At 45.9% G+C, this 21,464-nt stretch overlaps 1 protein-coding gene across 1 annotated transcript in view; it reads left to right on the top strand.

Moving 5' to 3' along the window:
• HPS1 (HPS1 biogenesis of lysosomal organelles complex 3 subunit 1) overlaps window positions 1-21,464 on the top strand; it is an 86,694-nt gene that overhangs the window by 53,852 nt on the left and 11,378 nt on the right. The window contains exons 13-14 of the mRNA XM_082268367.1: window positions 12,386-12,517; window positions 14,989-15,054. Coding sequence (XP_082124493.1) covers window positions 12,386-12,517; window positions 14,989-15,054 — 198 coding nt within the window. The remainder of the gene's footprint in view (window positions 1-12,385; window positions 12,518-14,988; window positions 15,055-21,464) is intronic.

The raw sequence follows: 21,464 nt of genomic DNA, 5'->3' as shown, positions 1-21,464 counted from the left end.
TCACAAGCATGAATAGGAATTAGGCATATACAAGGAACTCGTGCGGCGCCGCTCTCGGCGTGCGTTCCACACACAGGAAGTTCCTGACCGGAAGTGACGTTCGTTTTGGTCCGCAATCCGGTTTTTGATGGGGCACTATTCCTCCCACTGACACCAATGATGGGGCACTATTCCTCCCACTGACACCAATGATGGGGTACTATTCCTCCCACTGACACCAATGATGGGGCACTATTCCTCCCACTGACACCAATGATGGGGTACTATTCCTCCCACTGACACCAATGATGGGGCACTATTCCTCCCACTGACACCAATGATGGGGCACTATTCCTCCCACTGACACCAATGATGGGGCACTATTCCTCCCACTGACACCAATGATGGGGCACTATTCCTCCAACTGACACCAATGATAGGGTACTATTCCTCCCACTGACACCAATGACGGGGTACTATTCCTCCCACTGACACCAATGACGGGGTACTATTCCTCCTGTACTATAAAAGAAATCTAAAAATAAAGATAATTTCACTGGTATTGAAATGTAATACATTCCAAGCTGCGTCTCTATAAAGTGTCTCTTTATTTAGTTGCAGAATATCTGGCTAGAATTCAATGATGTTGTACCTTTCCTCCCACTGACACCAATGATGGGGTACCGGTCCTCCCACTGACACCAATGGTGGGGTACCAGTCCTCCCACTGACACCAATGGTGGGGTACCGGTCCTCCCACTGACACCAATGGTGGGGTACCGGTCCTCCCACTGACACCAATGGTGGGGTACCGGTCCTCCCACTGACACCAATGGTGGGGTACCGTTCCTCCCACTGACACCAATGATGGGGTAGCTACCTCCCACTGACACCAATGATGGGGTACCATTCCTCCCATTGACACCAATGATGGGGTACCGTTGCTCCCACTCACACCAATGATGGGGTACTGTTGCTCCCACTGACACCAATGATGGGGTACTGTTGCTCCCACTGACACCAATGATGGGGTACTGTTGCTCCCACTGACACCAATGATGGGGTACTGTTGCTCCCACTGACACCAATGATGGGCTACCATTCATCCTACTGACACCGAAGATGGGGCACTATTCCTCAAACTGACAATGATTGTTATTTTTTAATCCCACTGACCACTAAGTATATGGCACGGTTTACGCCCAATGATTCCAGGGCATTTTCTACTTGCACTGGCCACAGTCTAGACCCCCTTAATCTTGAAGGGCAGTAAACTGGCCCTTTTTGTTTCAAAAGTTTGGAGACCTCTGGTATATGAGAATTTTCTTAGTAAATTGTATCCGTTCTGGACTAATATTCCAAGTTTTTATGGGGAAGGATTGATAACTGTCCTTAAAGTTCCTCAGGGAGGTAAACCTATTATAAAAAGCAGTTGCACCAAACTTTGTATCCCTTTCAACTTGTTATATATTTTTCCCAATTCCCCTTTCACAACCTTTTTACTTTGATATGATTTTTATTCGTTAAACATGTTAGAGTATAACTAAAGGCAAAACTTTTCTTTTAGTTATGAATAGAGTGGAGGGTGATTAGAACCCTTATTCCTAACAGATGTTTTTATTAATGTCTGTGCCCCCCCCCCCCCCCGTTTGGGAGATTCGTCCTCTCTATTTGTCCTGTTTACCATTCTCAGTGAAAGTAAAAAAAAAAAGAAAAGAAAATCCCAAATTTTGGGTTGTTACAGGAAAAGTAATAGAGAGGAAATCTTCCAACTGGGACACCAATTCTTGTGACCTGCCCAAGATTTCCTCTCACTTCCTGTTTGGCTATGGGACAGGAAGTGAATGGAAATCTCCGCAATGGGACACAAATGGTGAAAAAAAAAAAAAACCTGACAGTGGTTATAACCCTCCCTTACTCAATCAAAAAAAAAAAAACTTTTCCTATACTTCTACTTTATTACATTTTATTTATAAAGCCCCAAAAATGCAATTTTATTTTCTTGTTTAGAGCCCCTTCTTCACTATGAACCTTGTGTAAGCCAATATTCTCAGTGCGGTAGAGCCCCCTATTTCAGACTTCCTGACAATTTCAAGTTCTTTTTCGATTTGGTTTTCAGGGCATTTCTCGGACCCCCAAAAAAAAAAAATGACATTCATTAACCGCCTGCCGTATAGTAAAATGACGGCAGGCGGGATCCTCTCTTGTTCTGGGCCGACCTCATATGACGTCGCCCAAGTCTCCCCGCTCTCGCGCACCGTGTCCCAGGACCCCGATCACGGTAAAGAGCTGATGACGCAACTCTTTACCCATATGATTGCCTGTGTCCAATCACAGCTTATCACATGTAAACCCAGAAGTGCCAGTATTCAGCTCTCCTCCTCTCACACTGACAGTGTGAGCGGAGAGGAGAATCGATCAGCGGCATCTCCTCATAGGAGAGACCTGTACAGATAATCAGGGAACTTATTATCAGTGCAGCCCCAACAGTGCCAAGCTGTGATGCCAGTTAGTGACCATCTGTGATGCCAATCTGTGCCCATCAGTGATGCCAGTCAGTGCTGATTTTTAGTGCCCGTCAGTGCCTGCTTATCAGTGCCACCTATCGCTGCCCTTCAGTGCCACCTATCAGTGCCCATCTGTGTGGCATATTAGTGCCTCATCATCAGTGCCACCTCATTGGTGCCCTTCAGTGCCATCTCCTCAACGACCATCAGTGCAGCCTACCAGTGCCCATCAGTGCAGCCCCATCTCCACACATCCAGTGAAGGAGAAAAATTACTTTTCCCTTTCCTTCATTGATGGACACAGCTCTTGGTCTTCTTAACCATTGGGTTATACTGGAGCAGGGGGCAGTATAGGTACTCAGTTTTTTTTTTTTTTCTGCCTGGACAGGAGTAAGGACCTAGTTCCTTGCTGGGATTTCTGGTCCTGGCAATTTATTTCTTTTTAGATAGATTTTTTTTCCTCCTGGTTTTTTTTCCTGTGAGACCTACAATCAACTGCCGGACTGGGCGACAGGCTGGATAATCTAGATCCAATGGTCACCCCAGTCTGGCCAGCGAGTATTCACAGACCTCAGCTCCGTGCTAGGTCGGCTGCGACATAGCCCCACCAGACGGGGGGCTGGCCTGTGAGTTAAATGACTCTCGAGGTCACATGCGACCTGGTCTTGGCCCGAGTCGCAGTGTTCCTCCTGGCCGACAGCCCCCCATTTCGATGGAGAGGAGGTTCTGTCTGGAGGGGTGCCCGCCTGGTTTCTGGTATGGTAAGTAACTGTCCCCCCCTCTCCCCCTAGAGGGTTTTGGGGTGGACGTGGGCCCCTCAATAGGACGGTCGGACCCCCTGGGTTCCCCTCCTTCCCATTAGGCACCCCCCCTCATCGATCTGGTGGTCTCTGTGGGCCATCTTGCCCCCCCCCCTTCACTATGCTGGGGCTGTGGGTGGGTTTGGTCCACCTCCTGGGATGGGGCAGGGTGCTATGCTGGCGATGGGGACAGGGGTGCGTCACCGGCATCCAGGCGATCGGCTGTGGGGGGGCTGTACCTGGTGGGGGCTCCTCCAAGGGCCCCCCTTCCTGCCTGTGCCATTTTCTGAGGCCTAGGGATCCCTCCTGGATCCCTGGGACCCACGGGGCCACTATTTTCTTGTAGCCTGTGTGCTTAATGCACAGCGGTCTATAATTAAATCCGGTGGCCATTTTGCGGTGGTTTACCATTGAAAATTGTGGCGGCAATGACAGTGGAGCCCTCTGGGCGGTGATTTTGGTGGTGGGATCCCCTCCTCATTTCCTGGTGCTGACTCTTGGATCTTTTCACTTCCTGATCGCCGTACGTGGAGTGCAGATTATCCTGGTGACCAGGGCCGGAGTGGGACTCATTTTCAGCCCTGGAGTTTCATGACTTAGACCGGCCCACTTTAGTTCATGACTGACTATATTAAAATAATGTAATTAAAACCTCAGAATATAAGTTTGCAAAGGTGCACTGTTCTCTATTCTCTACAGCCTTGTAATTCATTGTATTTTTCAAAATATATTTACAATTCAGTGCAAATTCAGTAGCCTAATGCCCCGTACACACGTGCAGATTATCTGCAGACTTTTGTCTGCAGACTTACCTTTTCTATGTAGTGCAAGGGCCTGCCGGATTGCATACAAATTGAAAGTGTTTAGGTTTGACCTCATATTATATGGTTTTGGTAAGTCTGCAGACAAAAGTCTGCAGATAATCTGCACGTGTGTACGGGGCATGAGGCCTCTTTCACACGGCCGCTCCGGTTTTTTTGTCCGCTGTGGCACTTTTTTTTTTTTTTTTTTTTTTTTTTTTTACGGACACGGATGACACTTGTGTCATCCGGTCCGTATGTCTGCATATCATCCTATCCGTTTGCGGATGATATACGGACATAATGCATGGGTATGGGGTACAGGGGGAGATGGTTAGAGGCTGTGGACATGGTACAGGGAGAGATGGTTAGAGGCTGCGGGCATGGTACAAGGGGAGATGGTTAGAGGCTGCGGGCATGGTACAAGGGGAGATGGCTAGAGGCTGTGGGCATGGTACAGGGGGAGATGGTTAGAGGCTGTGGGCATGGTACAGGGGGAGATGGTTAGAGGCTGTGGGCATGGTACAGGGGGAGATGGTTAGAGGCTGTGGGCATGGTACAGGGGGAGATGGTTAGAGGCTGTGGGCATGGTACAGGGGGAGATGGTTAGAGGCTGTGGGCATGGTACAGGGGGAGATGGTTAGAGGCTGTGGGCATGGTACAGGGGGAGATGGTTAGAGGCTGTGGGCATGGTACAAGGGGAGATGGTTAGAGGCTGTGGGCATGGTACAAGGGGAGATGGTTAGAGGCTGTGGGCATGGTACAAGGGGAGATGGTCAGAGGCTGTGGGCATGGTACAGGGAGAGATGGTCAGAGGCTGTGGGCATGGTACAGGGAGAGATGGTTAGAGGCTGTGGGCATGGTACAAGGGGAGATGGTTAGAGGCTGTGGGCATGGTACAGGGAGAGATGGTTAGAGGCTGTGGGCATGGTACAAGGGGAGATGGTTAGAGGCTGTGGACATGGTACAGGGAGAGATGGTTAGAGGCTGTGGACATGGTACAGGGAGAGATGGTTAGAGGCTGTGGGCATGGTACAAGGGGAGATGGTTAGAGGCTGTGGGCATGGTACAAGGGGAGATGGTCAGAGGCTGTGGGCATGGTACAGGGAGAGATGGTCAGAGGCTGTGGGCATGGTACAGGGAGAGATGGTTAGAGGCTGTGGGCATGGTACAAGGGGAGATGGTTGGAGGCTGTGGGCATGGTACAGGGAGAGATGGTCAGAGGGTGTGGGCATGGTACAAGGGGAGATGGTCAGAGGCTGTGGGCATGGTACAGGGAGAGATGGTCAGAGGGTGTGGGCATGGTACAAGGGGAGATGGTCAGAGGCTGTGGGCATGGTACAGGGAGAGATGGTTAGAGGCTGTGGGCATGGTACAAGGGGAGAGATGGTTAGAGGCTGTGGGCATGGTACAGGGAGAGATGGTCAGAGGCTGTGGGCATGGTACAGGGAGAGATGGTCAGAGGCTGTGGGCATGGTACAGGGAGAGATGGTTAGAGGCTGTGGGCATGGTACAGGGGGAGATGGTTAGAGGCTGTGGGCATGGTACAGGGGGAGATGGTTAGAGGCTGTGGGCATGGTACAAGGGGAGATGGTTAGAGGCTGTGGGCATGGTACAGGGGGGAGATGGTTAGAGGCTGTGGGCATGGTACAAGGGGAGATGGTTAGAGGCTGTGGGCATGGTACAAGGAGAGATGGTCAGAGGCTGTGGGCATGGTACAGGGAGAGATGGTTAGAGGCTGTGGGCATGGTACAAGGGGAGAGATGGTTAGAGGGTGTGGGCATGGTACAGGGAGAGATGGTCAGAGGCTGTGGGCATGGTACAGGGAGAGATGGTTAGAGGCTGTGGGCATGGTACAAGGGGAGATGGTCAGAGGCTGTGGTCATGGTACAAGGGGAGATGGTCAGAGGCTGTGGGCATGGTACAGGGGGAGATGGTTAGAGGCTGTGGGCATGGTACAGGGAGAGATGGTCAGAGGCTGTGGGCATGGTACAGGGAGAGATGGTCAGAGGCTGTGGGCATGGTACAGGGGGGAGATGGTTAGAGGCTGTGGGCATGGTACAGGGGGGAGATGGTTAGAGGCTGTGGGCATGGTACAAGGGGAGATGGTTAGAGGCTGTGGGCATGGTACAAGGGGAGATGGTCAGAGGCTGTGGGCATGGTACAAGGGGAGATGGTTAGAGGCGCTGGGCATGGTACAAGGGGAGATGGTTAGAGGCTGTGGGCACGGTACAGGGGGAGATGGTTAGAGGCTGTGGGCACGGTACAAGGGGAGATGGTTAGAGGCTGTGGGCATGGTACAGGGGGGAGATGGTTAGAGGCTGTGGGCATGGTACAGGGGAGAGATGGTTAGAGGCTGTGGGCATGGTACAGGGGGGAGATGGTTAGAGGCTGTGGGCATGGTACAGGGAGAGATGGTTAGAGGCTGTGGGCATGGTACAGGGAGAGATGGTTAGAGGCTGTGGGCATGGTACAAGGGGAGAGCTGGTTAGAGGGTGTGGGCATGGTACAGGGAGAGATGGTTAGAGGCTGTGGGCATGGTACAGGGAGAGATGGTTAGAGGCTGTGGGCACGGTACAAGGGGAGATGGTTAGAGGCTGTGGGCATGGTACAGGGGAGAGATGGTTAGAGGCTGTGGGCATGGTACAAGGGGAGAGATGGTTAGAGGGTGTGGGCATGGTACAGGGAGAGATGGTTAGAGGCTGTGGGCACGGTACAGGGAGAGATGGTTAGAGGCTGTGGGCATGGTACAGGGAGAGATGGTTAGAGGCTGTGGGCATGGTACAAGGGGAGATGGTTAGAGGCTGTGGGCATGGTACAGGGAGAGATGGTTAGAGGCTGTGGGCATGGTACAGGGAGAGATGGTTAGAGGCTGTGGGCACGGTACAGGGAGAGATGGTCAGAGGCTGTGGAGGGGTCTTACCTGGCCGTGATGAGAGGCGAGCGCCACTGCTGGGCCACTGCAGTTTTTTTCTTTCGATTTAAAAATGGCGCCCCCCAGCGTCATTAGGTCACTGCTGGCAGAGGAGGCGGGACAGATTACTTAGCTGAGACAGGAGGCGGGACGAAGTGCTTAGCTGGGAGGAGGTGGGAGGGAGAGAAGACATCCTCGGGTCTTAGAGGAGGCGGGGCGGAGGCGGGACGAACTGCTTAGCTAGGAGGAGGCGGGACGGAGGTCGAGCATAATTGTAATAATGCAGAGCTTGCTGATTACATTTTTTCTCTACCTCCGTCCCGTCTCCTCCCAGCTAAGCAGTTTGTCCCGCCTCAGCCCCGCCTCCTCTCAGACCCGAGGATGTATTCTATCCGTGCCGCCTCCTCTCTGTCAGCTGTGTTCTAAATTTTAGAACACCGGTGTCACTGGCCCTCAACCCGACCAGCCCACCGGGAATTCTCCCGATTGGCCAATCCGGGCCTGCTGGTGACTGCAGGTGCCTGTTTCTGCTGGGTGTTGAGTCTGGTGGGTTCCTCTCCCTCTCTGCTGAGGATAAATTGGTGCTCTGTTACTGGCGACTGGGTGGCGCTGCCGGAGCGGTTGGGGTGTCCCTTAGCGGTGTTTTCTCACCTATTTTTTGTGGGGTCCCCCTATTGACTCACGGAGTCTTTGGAGCACATTTCCCTACCTGAACCCCTCTCAGAGGCTGCGGGGCCCTTCGGGTCCCAACCATCCATTGATGCACTAACGGCGGTACTGGAGTCCTTTGTGTCCTGGGTGAAGGTGGTTTTTGGGCGACGGGCTAGCAAAAAGTGCCCCTCCGCCTTCCCCTGCCTGGATTATAACATCCTTTGGTTAAGGTGCCTACCTTTTAATTATTGTTCCTCTGTGCTGAGTGGGTCAAATGGGAGTGGTTTCAAAATTATCTATCAGCTGTGCCGCTGCAGAGCACTAATGAGGAAATCTGCTGGGTCTGCATCCCTTTAGACGTGTTCCTATTGGGAGTATCTCACCAAAAAATTATATTTTTTTTTTTTGCAGGGGATGCCAGAAATCTGACTTGTAGCTTAGTGCAGACTTCTGGGAAAATCAGTGAGCCAATCACACAAGCAGGAAATGATGTTTCTGGGGGTGTGGTCAGTATACATTCTGTGTACAGAACAGCTCCAGGCGGCCATATTGCATTTTCAGAAAATTACAACAGCTGCAGATTGAAAAGGAAAGGACATTTTTAATAACATTCAATTACAATATGACTTGTGTCACAATTGTATACGCTATATTGTTTTTTATTTTTATTTATTTATTTGCTATTTTTTTTCCCACGGAAGTGGAGTTACCCTTTAAGGGCTCTTTCACACGGTCCGCCTCCGTAGGCGGATCCGTGTTGCTCAGCGGGGATCGATCCGCGATCCCCGCTGAGCCGGCGGATGACAGCTCCGTCTCCACTTGCAGAGCGGAGAGGGAGGTGTCACAGCCCCCGCTGCTCTCTATGGGGAATCGGATGAGAGCGGACCGCCTGTCCGCTCTCATCCGATCCGATCCCCAGGATGGATGGAAAATAGGGTTTCCATCCGTCCGGATTTCACGGACAGGATCGGATGCGGATGGCAGCGGGTGTCAGCGGACATGTCACCGCTGACATCCCCTGCCCCATAGGGCTGAATGGGGCATCCGATCAGATCCGCCTAAAAAACTGACAGGCGGATCTGATCGGACCGCCCGTGTGAAAGAGCCCTAATTCTGCATAAAACATTTACCAGTGTAATTTCACGAGATAATTTATGAGGGTGTGTTTAGGGGCGGAATTAGGGGCAGGGTAGGGATTGGGTGGGGCAACTGGTGGCAAGTAACTCTTAAGGCCTGGCTAGTACATTAGGACTTGAAATTTTGAGTTCAGACATACACTATCCAATACCCAAAGTTAATCCAGAGGAAGGCAATAAAAACCCCAATAAAGCATCATCCTCATCCCGCAAGAGGCAATCAGATATTCCCTGGATTAACTTTACCTAAAAATATTAATAGCCAGTTATATTATGTGTATTTAGGAGAGAATCCAAGCCTTTCCTAAAGCAATCTACTGAGCTGGCCAGAACCACCTCTAGATGCAATTTTGCATGTGGATGTGTTTATACAGGATAGGTGATTTGTGGTTCTAGAGGCTGCTCACCAGCAATTGTGGGGGTCTTGCTGGACTCCCCAGAGGTTTTTTTTTTTTTTTTTAAGTTTTGAAAGGATGGGAACGCCACACCAACTTGTACAAACTTTTAAAATATTCTTATTTTAAAACAGCCATCTCGTTTCAGGGGTTTAGCACTCCCTTCATCAGGGCTAAAAACAGGATGATGCAGGCACTTGGATTGGAAAGGTACCAGCTCTAGAGGGAGTCTATTCTTACTGTGAAGAAGCCTTTCCGTATTTGGGGGTTACATCTCTTTTCTTCCAGATGTAAAGAGCGCCCCCTTGTCCTCTTTGAGGGGAGTTTCTTCAAGAAGGGGACTTCTAAAGATTTTGATTAGCTGTTTTGTTTTTTTTTTGCTCTATGTACTGCTCCACCTTACAGGTTTGTAAAAATAGAGAAAAGTGGACATATTGGACTCTGATGGCACAACACTGCCTCACAAACAGGCTAGTTTAACCAGTTCTGGACCAAAAGGATTTGCCCATTAATGACCAGGCTATTTTTCACAATTCGGCACTGCGTTACTTTAACTGACACTTGCGCAGTCGTGTGTGACGCTGTACCCAAATACAATTAATGTCCTATTTTCCCCCCACAAACGGAGCTTTCTATTGGTGGTATTTGATCACCTGTACAATTTTTTCTTTTTTGCACAATAAACAAAAATGAGCAAAAAATTCTGAAAAACAAACAATATTTTTCACTTTCTTCTATATAACATTTACAAAAAAATCAAAATCAAAATTTTTCATCCTGTTAGACCAATTTGTATTCTGCTACATAATTTTTGTTAACAAAAATTGCAATAAGCGTATTTTGATTGGTTTTCGCAAAAGTTATCACGTCTACAAACTAGGGGAAAGATTTGTCATTTTTATTATTTATTTCTTTTTAACCAGTAATTGCGACGATCTGCGATATTTTTTTTTTCTTTTTTTTTGGGGGGGACTGCAACATTGCGGCGGACAGATCGGACCCCTAACTGACATTTTTGACACTTTTGGGGGAACCAGTGACATTACTACAGTAATCAGTGCTAAAAATATGCACGGTTACTGTAATAATTACACTGGCAGGGAAGGGGTTAACCTAGAAGTGATCAAAGGGTTAAGTGTGAGCCTAGGGGTGTGTTGTCTAACTGTATGGGGGAGGGGCTTGTGAAATGACCACAGAGACCTGTGTTCCTATATAGAAGGATCAGAGGCACTCTGTGATCATTCCAGAGAGAACAACGGTCGGCTGTGTTTACAACAGCTGACCGTTCTTCTCTCTTAGCGGGGAGTGATCGGCATCCCCGCTACCTAGTGGGGGCGGGAGCGCGCTGCCCACCCCCCAGCACCACTCCGTACGTCGATTCGCGCAGCCGAGCCAGCCTGCCGCAGTATATATGCGGCGGGCAAGTGGTTAATCTAAAGTATACATTTTATTACACAATCAAAAACAATTGTTTACAATAAAGTACATTTCAAGTATCAAAATTGTATCATTATCCTACAACCCCCATGGGCCATCATCCTCAGTTGGTTAGGTAGACAAACCCAAGATACAATCGACATGGAACCTGTAATAACGGACTCCGGCTGTAAATTATAGGTGGGCGACCAACAATGGGGTACGAGGTCCAGGAATATGGGGTTCTATTCAGCGCGACATGTTTCGCGCCGACCACGCTTCTTCAGGAGCTTATAGCAAGAAAAATAAAATATTTCTATATAACAGACAAAATGTATAATTAACATACCAATGTATATCTAACCGTTTTGTGAGGTTGTGTTGTGCCATCAAAGTCAATTATGTCCACTTTTCTCTATTTTTATATACCTAATCCAGGGACGAGGCACTAGCTTACATTTTTGCGTCCGCAGTACCACTCTGTGGTGACCAGGGCAGCCATCAGAAATTTTGGGGTCCCTTACACAGCTTTAGGCCTGGGCACCTCCGAGCCTGACCACCAACATTTTGCAGGGCCCGCCCTCTGGCCGTCCCACAGAATCCACCCACTGGCCATCCCACCTAGTCCTTCAGTGCACACACTTCTATTTTAAAACTCTCACAACTTAATATAAGAAAATTAATCCAAGCCAGCAAAGAGACATCCCCATATAATCAGCAAAGAGACATCCCAATCCAGCAAAGAGACGGCCTCATATATTCAGCAAAGAGACATCTCAATCCAGTAAAGAAACAGCTTCATATAGTCAGCTAGGAGACAATCCAATCCAGTAAAGAGACGGCTTCATATATTCAGCAAAGAGACATTACAATCCAACAAAGAGACATCCCCATATAATCAGCAAAGAGACATCCCAATCCAGCAAAGAGACGGCCTCATATATTCAGCAAAGAGACATCTCAATCCAGTAAAGAAACAGCTTCATATATTCAGCTAGGAGACAATCCAATCCAGTAAAGAGACGGCTTCATATATTCAGCAAAGAGACATTACAATCCAACAAAGAGACAGCCCCATATAATCAGCAAAGAGACATCCCAAGCCAGCAAAGGGATGGCCTCATATATTCAACAAAGAGACATTACAATCCAACAAAGAGACATCCCCATATAATCAGCAAAGAGACATCCCAAGCCAGCAAAGAGACGGCCTCATATATTCAGCAAAGTCGCATCCCAATCCAGTAAAAGAGACAACCTCATATATTCAGCAAAGAGACATCCCGGTCCAGCAAAGAGACAGCCTCATATTTTCAGCAAAGAGACAGCCCTCCAGCTGCATTGGCTTACTCTGCAGCCACCATGCTTTAGCAATTGCTAGATACTACAGCAGCAGCAACTTGGTCTCGTTGTTTGGGACCTTGGCGACCGGGCCCCTTGGAATGCCCGGGCCCCCTACATGTGTATGGGCTGTCCCCCACCCTGATGGCTGCCCTGGTGGTGACACTTAAACGTTGCCTCCTTGCAGGTTGGTACACGGTCTTCCAGGAATATGACTTGTTCAAGGTAAGTACAAATTTCTGCCTACATGGAGGTATAATTGGTTTAAAAAGAAAAATGTAACGAAATACAAAGTTGGTCATTCTATAATAGGGTAGAAGTGTAATAAGGGATTGCATTTCTAGCTGTTGGTAAATAATTAGTTCATGCTGAGATAAAAATGCTGAGATAAAGTGAATGTTCCTTGACATTGCTCTGGGTAATTCATGCCCCGTTTTTTGTTACAGGCTCGCTCAAGCATGTAGAAATGTGAAGCGCCAGCTGTGCTCGGTGTACCGCCAGCTATTCCTGAGTTCTCCCATACGTGGCACGCATGCCTTGTCCCTAAATATACAGACACGAGTCAGGAAACATGTCCAGTAAGTATTGTGGTCACGCGTAAAGAGTTCTCAATTTCTGCATCTAGGTGCCTAAATGCATTGAGTTGCTGCTACGTGATTGGCTGATTAGCAATCTGTGTTACCAAGTAATTGAATAGGTGTACCTAAGAAAGTGGCCGCGAAGTGTATTTGCCTGCATGTGTTTCTTTTAGGGCAGCGGTTCTCAACTCTGGTCCTCAGGACCCACTAACAGGCCAGATTTTAACCACTTAAGCCCCGGAAGATTTTACCCCCTTCCTGACCAGGGGGTTTTTTGCGATTTTTTTTTTTTTTTTTTTCTGCGTGACTTTAACGGACAATTGCACGGTCGTGCGACACTGTACCTAAACTAATTTGACGTCCTTTTTTTTCCCACAAACAGAGCTTTCTTTTGGTGGTATTTTATCACCTGTACGATTTTTTTTTTTTGATCATGCGCTATAAACAAAAAAAGAGCGTCAATTTTGCTAAAAATAACAATATTTTTCACATTTTTTTATATGAAATTCCCCCCCAAAAAAATGTAAAAATCATAATTTTTTAACATTTTCGGCCAATTTGTTTTATGCTACCTATGCTTGGTAAAAAAAAATCGCAAAAAGCGTATTTTGATTGGTTTGCGCAAAAGTTATCACGTTTACTAACAAAGGGAAATATTTTTGTCATTTTTGGTGTTTTTTAACGAGTAATGGCGGCGATCTGCGTTTTTTTTTTTTTTTTTTTGCGGGACTGCGACATTGCGACGGACAGATCAGACCCTTGACTGACATTTTTGACACTTTTTGGGTTACCAGTGACATTACTGCAGTAATCAGTGCTATACATATGCACTGTTACTGTAAAAATGACACTGGCAGGGAAGGGGTTAACTGTATTGGAGAGGGAGGGGTTAAGTGTGTCCTAGGGGCGTGTTTCTAACTGTGATTGGACATGGCTACTAGTATAAAAACAGAGATCAACGGTCCTACATAGTAGAACCGTCTGATCTCCATTTTTACACCAGGGAGAATGACAGGTGGCTTGTTTACATCCACCGCCTGCCTTTCTCCCTTCCCGGCGAACGATCGCGAGTGACTTGTTGCGGCGGTCGGCAAGTGGTTAAGTATCTCCTTGGAGAGACGCAGACTAGAATACTTCAATCACTGAGCAGCCAAATATATCACCTGTGATGTATTTCAGTTATCTTGCAAACCTAGCCTGTTAGTGGGTCCCGAGGCCCGGAGTTGAGAAACACTGTTTTAGGATCTCTACCTTTTTATTGGAGTTGTGTTGGGTTTGCCTTCCTTGGAACTTGTAAGGTTCCGGTCTCCTTCCCTGAAGACCGTTCTCCGATTGTATCGGTTCAGTACACCTTTTTTTCCCCATTCTGGGCTATACATACACGATATTACCAAAAGTATTGGGACGCCTGCCTTTACACACACATGAACTTTAATGGCATCCCAGTCTTAGTCCGTAAAGTTCAATATTGAGTTGGCCCACCCTTTGCAGCTATAACAGCTTCAACTCTTCTGGGGAGGCTGTCCACAAGGTTTAGGAGTGTGTCTATGGGAATGTTTGACCATTCTTCCAGAAGAGCATTTGTGAGGTCAGGCACTGATGTTGGAAGAGAAGATCTGACTCGCATTCTCTGCTCGAATTCATCCCAAAAGTGTTCTATCGAGTTGAGTTCAGTACTCTGTGTAGGCCAGTCAAGTTCCTCCACCCCAAACTTGCTCACCCGTGTCTTTTATGAACCTTGCTTTGTGCACTGGTCCAAATCATTTGGTGGAGGGGGGATTATGGTGTGGGGTTGTTTTTCAGGGGTTGTGCTTGGCCCCTTAGTTCGAGTGAAGGGAACTCTTAAGGCGTCAGCATACCAAGACATTTTGGACAATTTCATGCTCCCAATTTTGTGGGAACGTCAACTACAACTTCCACCTTGCTGAAGATTAGCTGAACCCAGGGGCTCTGTAAACGGCTAAACAGAGAGTCCAATCTCTTTTGGCTTCAGTGGCCACTCAGCTCTGAGGCTGGGCACTTTATCCCTAATCTGAATCTGGCTTTTCAAGAAAAACACAGATATCCACACAGACTGGACCGGCAGAGGATGTGAGACAAGTGGTTGTTAACTTTGTACATGTGAAATGTGAAACTGCTATCAATGCAAATCATAGGATTAGCGCGTCAGTTATGCCCCTGAAGAAGAAGCTCATGCAGCTTTGAAACGCGTTGGGCCATCGCAATGCTAACCTATACACGCATTGTGTTTGTATTTATGCTATGTGATTTCGTTTTGTATTGCAATTAGTTTGGTGGTTAAATATTCCCATAGACACACTCCTAAACCTTGTGGACAGCCTTCCCAGAAGAGATTAAGCTGTTATAGCTGCAAAGGGTGGGCCAACTCAATCTTGAACCCTACAGACTAAGACTGGTAATATGCTAAACTATATATAGAGACAAAATTTAAGAGAATCTTCATTTTCCAGGGAGAAGCTGTTGGACTGGAAGGATTTTTTGCTGGTGAAAAGTAAAAGAAATATAACGATGGTGACATATCCTTTTACTGCTGAGAAAACCTGACATTCTTGATTACCGGTGTAGGCTTAAAGCATAACTCCACTTTTCTTGAGAAAAAACATTCCCCTCTGGGTGATCTCTGTACATTACAAGGATTATAACAAACTTTGTTGCAGATTCCTACCTATTGTTATTCTGAAGAAATCATTGTTTGTTCGTCTGTGCTGAGTGGGTCTAATGGGAGTGGTTTCATAATTATCTATCAGCTGTGGCAGCTGCAGGGCTCTAATGAGGAAATCTGCTGGGCCTGCATCCCTTTAGATGTGTTCCTGTTGGGAGTATCTCACCAAAAATGACATTTTTGTTGCAGGGGATGCCAGAAATTTGACTTGTATCTTAGGCAGACTTCTGGGAAAATTGGTGAGCCAATCACACAAGCAGGAAATTATGTTTCTGGGGGTGTGGTCAGCACACATTCTGTGTACAGAACCGCTCCAGGCGGCCATATTGCATTGCATTTTCAGAAAATTACAACAGCTGCAGATTGAAAAGGAAAGGTCATTTTTAATACCATTCAATTACAATATGATTGGTGTCGCAATTGTATACACTATATTGTTGTTTTTTCATTCAGCATTTCATGCTGATTTTTTTTTCCCCACGAAAGTGGAGTTACCTTTTTAAAGTTGGATGTAACAATTACAACTTCCATGTTTCAGTCTAATGATCTTAGTCTTGTTTGGTGGCAAAGACAGGAACCCCTCAGTGGTTCAACACAAAGCGGTGTGTGTATGTAATAAATATATATATATATATATATATATATATATATCTATATATATATCAGGGGGCAGCTTCAGTGAAAAATAAAATTATCCTAATTGGCTTGGCTTTCACCACCATATTATCCAGCTGCAATTTCCAGAAACATTCTGTATACAGTGTTTTTTGGCCTTAGCCTTATATTCTTGCGGGGTATAGTTTCAAACTATGCAGCAACCTTTCTTTTACTTTTTTTTTTTTAATTAGTTTCATTTTTATATATATTTTTTTTAACACTGAGGAACTCCATTACCAAACTTTCAGGTCTCAGGGAACCCCTGCTAATAATTATTACATCTACACCTTATGGTACATTACCATGAATAGGAAGCTGTAGATATAACTGTATATAAAATAGGAAATTTGACACATTTTCTGTTTTTTTTTTTTTTTTTTTTTTTAAATCAATAGTTTTTATTCAAGTTTTAGTTATAGCATGAAAATAAACAATACATACCATACAGTACAACTCACAGAAGTCAAAGAAAAGTCAGATACAGAGCTTCAAAGGCATATAAGGTTCTGGAGAGTATATAGTGTAAGGGTGCAGTCACTTCTACATTTTCTGTTTTTTAAATGTTCGCTAAACAGTGTTCTTTACAATTATTCTTTTAGAAATTGAATTCAAATAAATGAAAAAAACTGACCATAAAAGGAACAGATGTTGAAAATTGTAATGTTCCCTCATACAGTGTTTAGTGGATTAATGTCTGCTTATATTGATGGCCAGTTAAAAAAATGCACTTGTGGTCATTAGGAGGGGTGTTCCATTACACTGGTGGTCAGTATATAAGGACCCTCTTCTGTTGGTGGCCAGTGGAGAAGGAACTCTTACATTGGTGGCCAGTGGAGAAAGAACTCTTACATTGGTGGCCAGTGGAGAAGGAACCTTTACATTGGTGGCCAGTGGAGAAGGAACCTTTACATTGGTGGCCAGTGGAGAAGGAACCTTTACATTGGTGGCCAGTGGAAAAGGAACCTTTTACATTGGTGGCCAGTGGAGAAGGAACCTTTACATTGGTGGCCAGTGGAGAAGGAACCTTTACATTGGTGGCCAGTGGAGAAGGAACCTTTACATTGGTGGCCAGTGGAGAAGGAACCTTTACATTGGTGGCCAGTGGAAAAGGAACCTTTTACATTGGTGGCCAGTGGAGAAGGAACCTTTACATTGGTGGCCAGTGGAGAAGGAACCTTTACATTGGTGGCCAGTGGAGAAGGAACCTTTACATTGGTGGCCAGTGGAGAAGGAACTCTTACATTGGTGGCCAGTGGAGAAGGAACCTTTACATTGGTGGCCAGTGGAGAAGGAACTCTTACATTGGTGGCCAGTGGAGAAGGAACCTTTACATTGGTGGCCAGTGGAGAAGGAACCTTTACATTGGTGGCCAGTGGAAAAGGAACCTTTTACATTGGTGGCCAGTGGAGAAGGAACCTTTACATTGGTGGCCAGTGGGGAGAATTTTTCTTACTTTGTTCAGTGGGAAATCTGTTTCCTAACAGATGAATGAGCAATGTCATTGGTGTTAATGGTTATTTATCAGAGAGACAAATTCCTTCGTGATCAAGGAACTTCTAGAAGCCTTTGAATCCTGGTTTAGAGAGGCCGCTATCAGGCACTTTGTCGGATGATTGAACCAATCAATAGGAGTTTAACTGCAGTATCTAATATAATTGGACACTGCAGGCCACAGTCATGTTGGCACGATGCAATGCAAAGGTGAATACTTTGCTTAGCACTTGTGTGTACTGAGCCCTTCAGTATGCTGTTTATGCTTCGAGGAGAGAATAACTGCTACAGTGCAGCAGAATCCACTTGACCTTTGGTGTATAGAGCTATACTTAGTCAGCAGTGTAGTGCAGAATGTATACACAGGCAAAACCTTTATTCAAGTAGTTAAATTTTATCTAAGGCCAAGAGTTTTGTTCATTTTAGAATTGGGTTATTATTATTTTTTATTTTTTTTGCAACTCCCTGATCACTGGCCTACCTTTTACATAGGATAACCCCCCCCCCCCCCCCCCAGTCTATTATGAATGCTTCTGCTAGACTAATACCCTTACTAACCGATCCGTGACTGCTGCCCCTCTCTGCCAAGCCCTCCAGTGGCTTTCACTAAGCCAACGTATTCAATTCTAAATACTAGCCGCAAAGTACAAAGCCATCCACACTCCCCCCCCGCACTATATCACCAACCTCCAAGATATTGTCCAAAATCATCCTCTCCGCTCCTCTCAAGACCTGTTCCCACGCTCACCTTTGTCACTTCTCCAGAACCTCTCCCATCCTCTAAAACTCCCTACCCCAGTATGTCAAGTTAGCTCCTACTCTATCCACCTTTAGGTAATCTTTGAAAACTCATTTATTCAGGGAAGCCTATCACACCTTCACCTAAAAATTTGTACTTGGGTAACCTCCATCAGATCACCCAATATACAGTTGTGTTCAAAATTATTCAACCCCCACTGAAATTGATTGTTTTGGCCAGTTTGACATTGATTTTGATCATTCAGTCATCCTGCTTACAATTAAATCAAAGAGGCACGTGTAGGTCAGACAAATATAACATAACATTTATAATGAAATAACCACAAATGTCTTTTCTGTGCTCACATCATTATCAGTTTTATTCAACCCCCAAGTGACATTCAATCTTAGTACTTAGTACAACATCCTTTTACAGTTATAACGTGAAGCATAGCTTGACACAAGTGTCTTGCAGCGATCTACAGGTATCTTTGCCCATTCGTCATGGGCAAAAGCCTCCAGTTCAGTCACATTCTTAGGCTTGTGCACTGCAACTGCTTTCTTTAAGTCCCACCAGAGGTTCTCAATCGGATTTAAGTCTGGTGACTGTGATGGCCACTCCAAAATGTTCCAGCCTTTAATCTGCAACCATGCTCTAGTGGACTTGGAGGTATGCTTGGGATCATTGTCCTGTTGAAAGGTCCAACGTCTCCCAAGCCTCAGGTTTGTGACGGACTGCATCACATTGTCATCCAATACCTCCTGGTACTAAAGAGAATTCATGGTACCTTGCACACGCTGAAGCTTCCCTGTACCTGCAGAAGCAAAACAGCCCCAAAGCATGATTGACCCCCCGCCATGCTTCAAAGTAGGCAGGGTGTTCTTTTCTTCATAGGCCTTATTCTTCCTCCTCCAAACATAGCGTTGATCCATGGGCCCAAACAGTTCTAATTTTGTTTCATCAGTCCACAGAACACTATCCCAAAACTTCTGTGGTTTGTCCATATGACTTTTGGCATACTGCAGTCGACTCTTCTTATTCTTTGGAGACAGCAAGGGGGTGCGCCTGGGAGTTCTGGCATGGAGGCCTTCATTACGCAGTGTGCGCCGTATTGTCTGAGCAGAAACTTCAGTACCCACATCTGACAAATCTTTTCTCAGTTCCTCAGCAGTCACACGGGGACTTTTCTCCACTCGACGCTTCAGGTAGCGCACAGCAGTCGAAGTCAGCATCTTCTTTCTGCCACGACCAGGTAGCGTTTCAACAGTGCCCTTTGCCTTGAATTTGCGAATGATGCTTCCTATGGTGTCTCTTGGTATGTTTAACATCTTTGCAATCTTCTTATAGCCATTGCCCTTCCTGTGAAGAGTAATCACTTCTTCTCTTGTCTTCCTGGACCATTCTCTTGACTTCACCATGTTTGTAACCACACCAGTAAATGTCTAGAAGGAGCTGAGTATCACAGTCATTTTAAAGCTGCCTAATTGGTGCTTATTAGGCTTTATTGCCGCTCCCTGACATCCACAGGTGTTTTCAATACCTGATTGAAAACACTTCAATGAACCTCTGTTCTTCAGAGTGGTAGTCTTTAAGGGGTTGAATAATTGTGTCAATGAAGAATTCACAAAAGAAACATTTACTACTGTATTACAAAACCAATTGATGTCATTTTAGTTGCATATGGTTCTTTAAGAAGTCCTTGTAGGATTTCATTCTGAATACAATTACAAATGTACACTAAATTCCCTAAAACCCTTTACAGCATTGGGGGGTTCATAGGCGTGCGCACAGGGTGTGCCAGGTGTGCCTGGGCACACCCAAATCACCCCTTGTGATGCAGATTCCCCCTGTTTAGACCCCTGATATTTCACCAAAGCTCCCTAACTAGGCTAACAAAAAATAAATAAAATTGTAAAAAAGAATAAAAAATAACAATAAAACTACAGACAACGATCTCTAACCTACTGACACCATCAGTATATACACATGTCTATGTGTTTGAGCTTTGGGGTGCACACCCTAATGCAATAGGCTGCGCACACCTATGGGGGGGTTGAATAATTTTGAACACCACTGTAAATCCTGTAATAACCATAAATAATAATAATCAGATAACCCCTCTTAGACAGTTGTCATGATCATAGGGGTCCCCATTGGAAGATTTCCCCCTCTATTCCTGTTCTGTTGCACCTCAACATTTTTGATTTACCTTCACTTTTATTCTCGGTGATATTGGTGATCAGGACAAGTACAAAGAGTGAATCTGCCTAATGGGGACAAGAAAGCAATAAGACCCTGATTGTTATTCCAACCCCCAACTGCTTTATCCTAATCGAAAATAAACATTTTGCCTTTAGTTATACGTTGAACAATGACGTCCTCTCCTATTTCAAGGAAATACAGTAACTGTTTTTTTTCTATTCAAACTTGGAAAGGAAAAAGGGTGCATATGGTAAGACTGTCTATTTTTTTCAGACATCATAAAGTGTGATTCCTCCCGGCTAGCACTAGATGTCTGTATTTCCATCTTTTCTGCACATTGCTCTTCTAGAATTACATTGTATTTATCTGAAGAGAACTTATAGTGATACTTCAATGTGAATAAATAAACCTTTGTAGCGCAACAGACACATCTATGTCGTCAATCCAGGTGAGAAAGTATGAAGTACTTGAAAGGCTGACCATAGAATTTGATGTCAGTTCTGCCGCAGAACTTCAGGGATGTTGAGACGATAATGCCGGGCATGCATACCAAAACCATCTTCACGGTTGTTGTTCCGGCTGTCTGCTCATCACACAGCACTAAGATTTAAAAAAACACAAATTATAATCTGAACGAATGTGTGACTAAGATGGCCATAGAGAGGCTTTGGAGATGAAGACCTCTTCAATGTTACACAGCATAATCCGTTACGACTTCTATGTTGACCTGAGTTACATATTTGCATGACTCCTGCTCATTGAAATAAATATTCACATTCAGGCTTATCAATAAAGGGAGATAATTTATAGCTGCCAAATATCAACCTGTAGTGATATGGAGGTTGAAGGGAGGAAATGCTGTGGGGGACACCAGAGAGTGACAAAGATTCCTTTTGCTTGGAGTGGCATCCAACAGTGGGTGTTCTTGCCAGTGACACACTTACTGTCTTAGGGTATCTCCAGTCTGGATGGAGGAGACACCCATGGACAGTAGTACTGTCAATCTGGGCAGGGCCGGTGTGAGGATTTTGGTCTATACAGGCAAAGGTGCATTTTGTTGCACCCCCATGTCCTCCAGCCACCCTGCGCTGGTATTTCTGCCTGACCACCCCCATTGTGCTGGTACTAATAGACCCCTCACCATCCTCCAGCCACCCTACGCACGCTAGTACTAC

This window comes from Pelophylax lessonae (genome assembly GCF_965119305.1).
Source record: "Pelophylax lessonae genome assembly, chromosome: 9".
Taxonomy (NCBI): domain Eukaryota; kingdom Metazoa; phylum Chordata; class Amphibia; order Anura; family Ranidae; genus Pelophylax; species Pelophylax lessonae.
The sequence above is the reverse complement of the archived record's forward strand: the minus strand, read 5'-3'. Positions and strand labels throughout refer to the sequence as shown.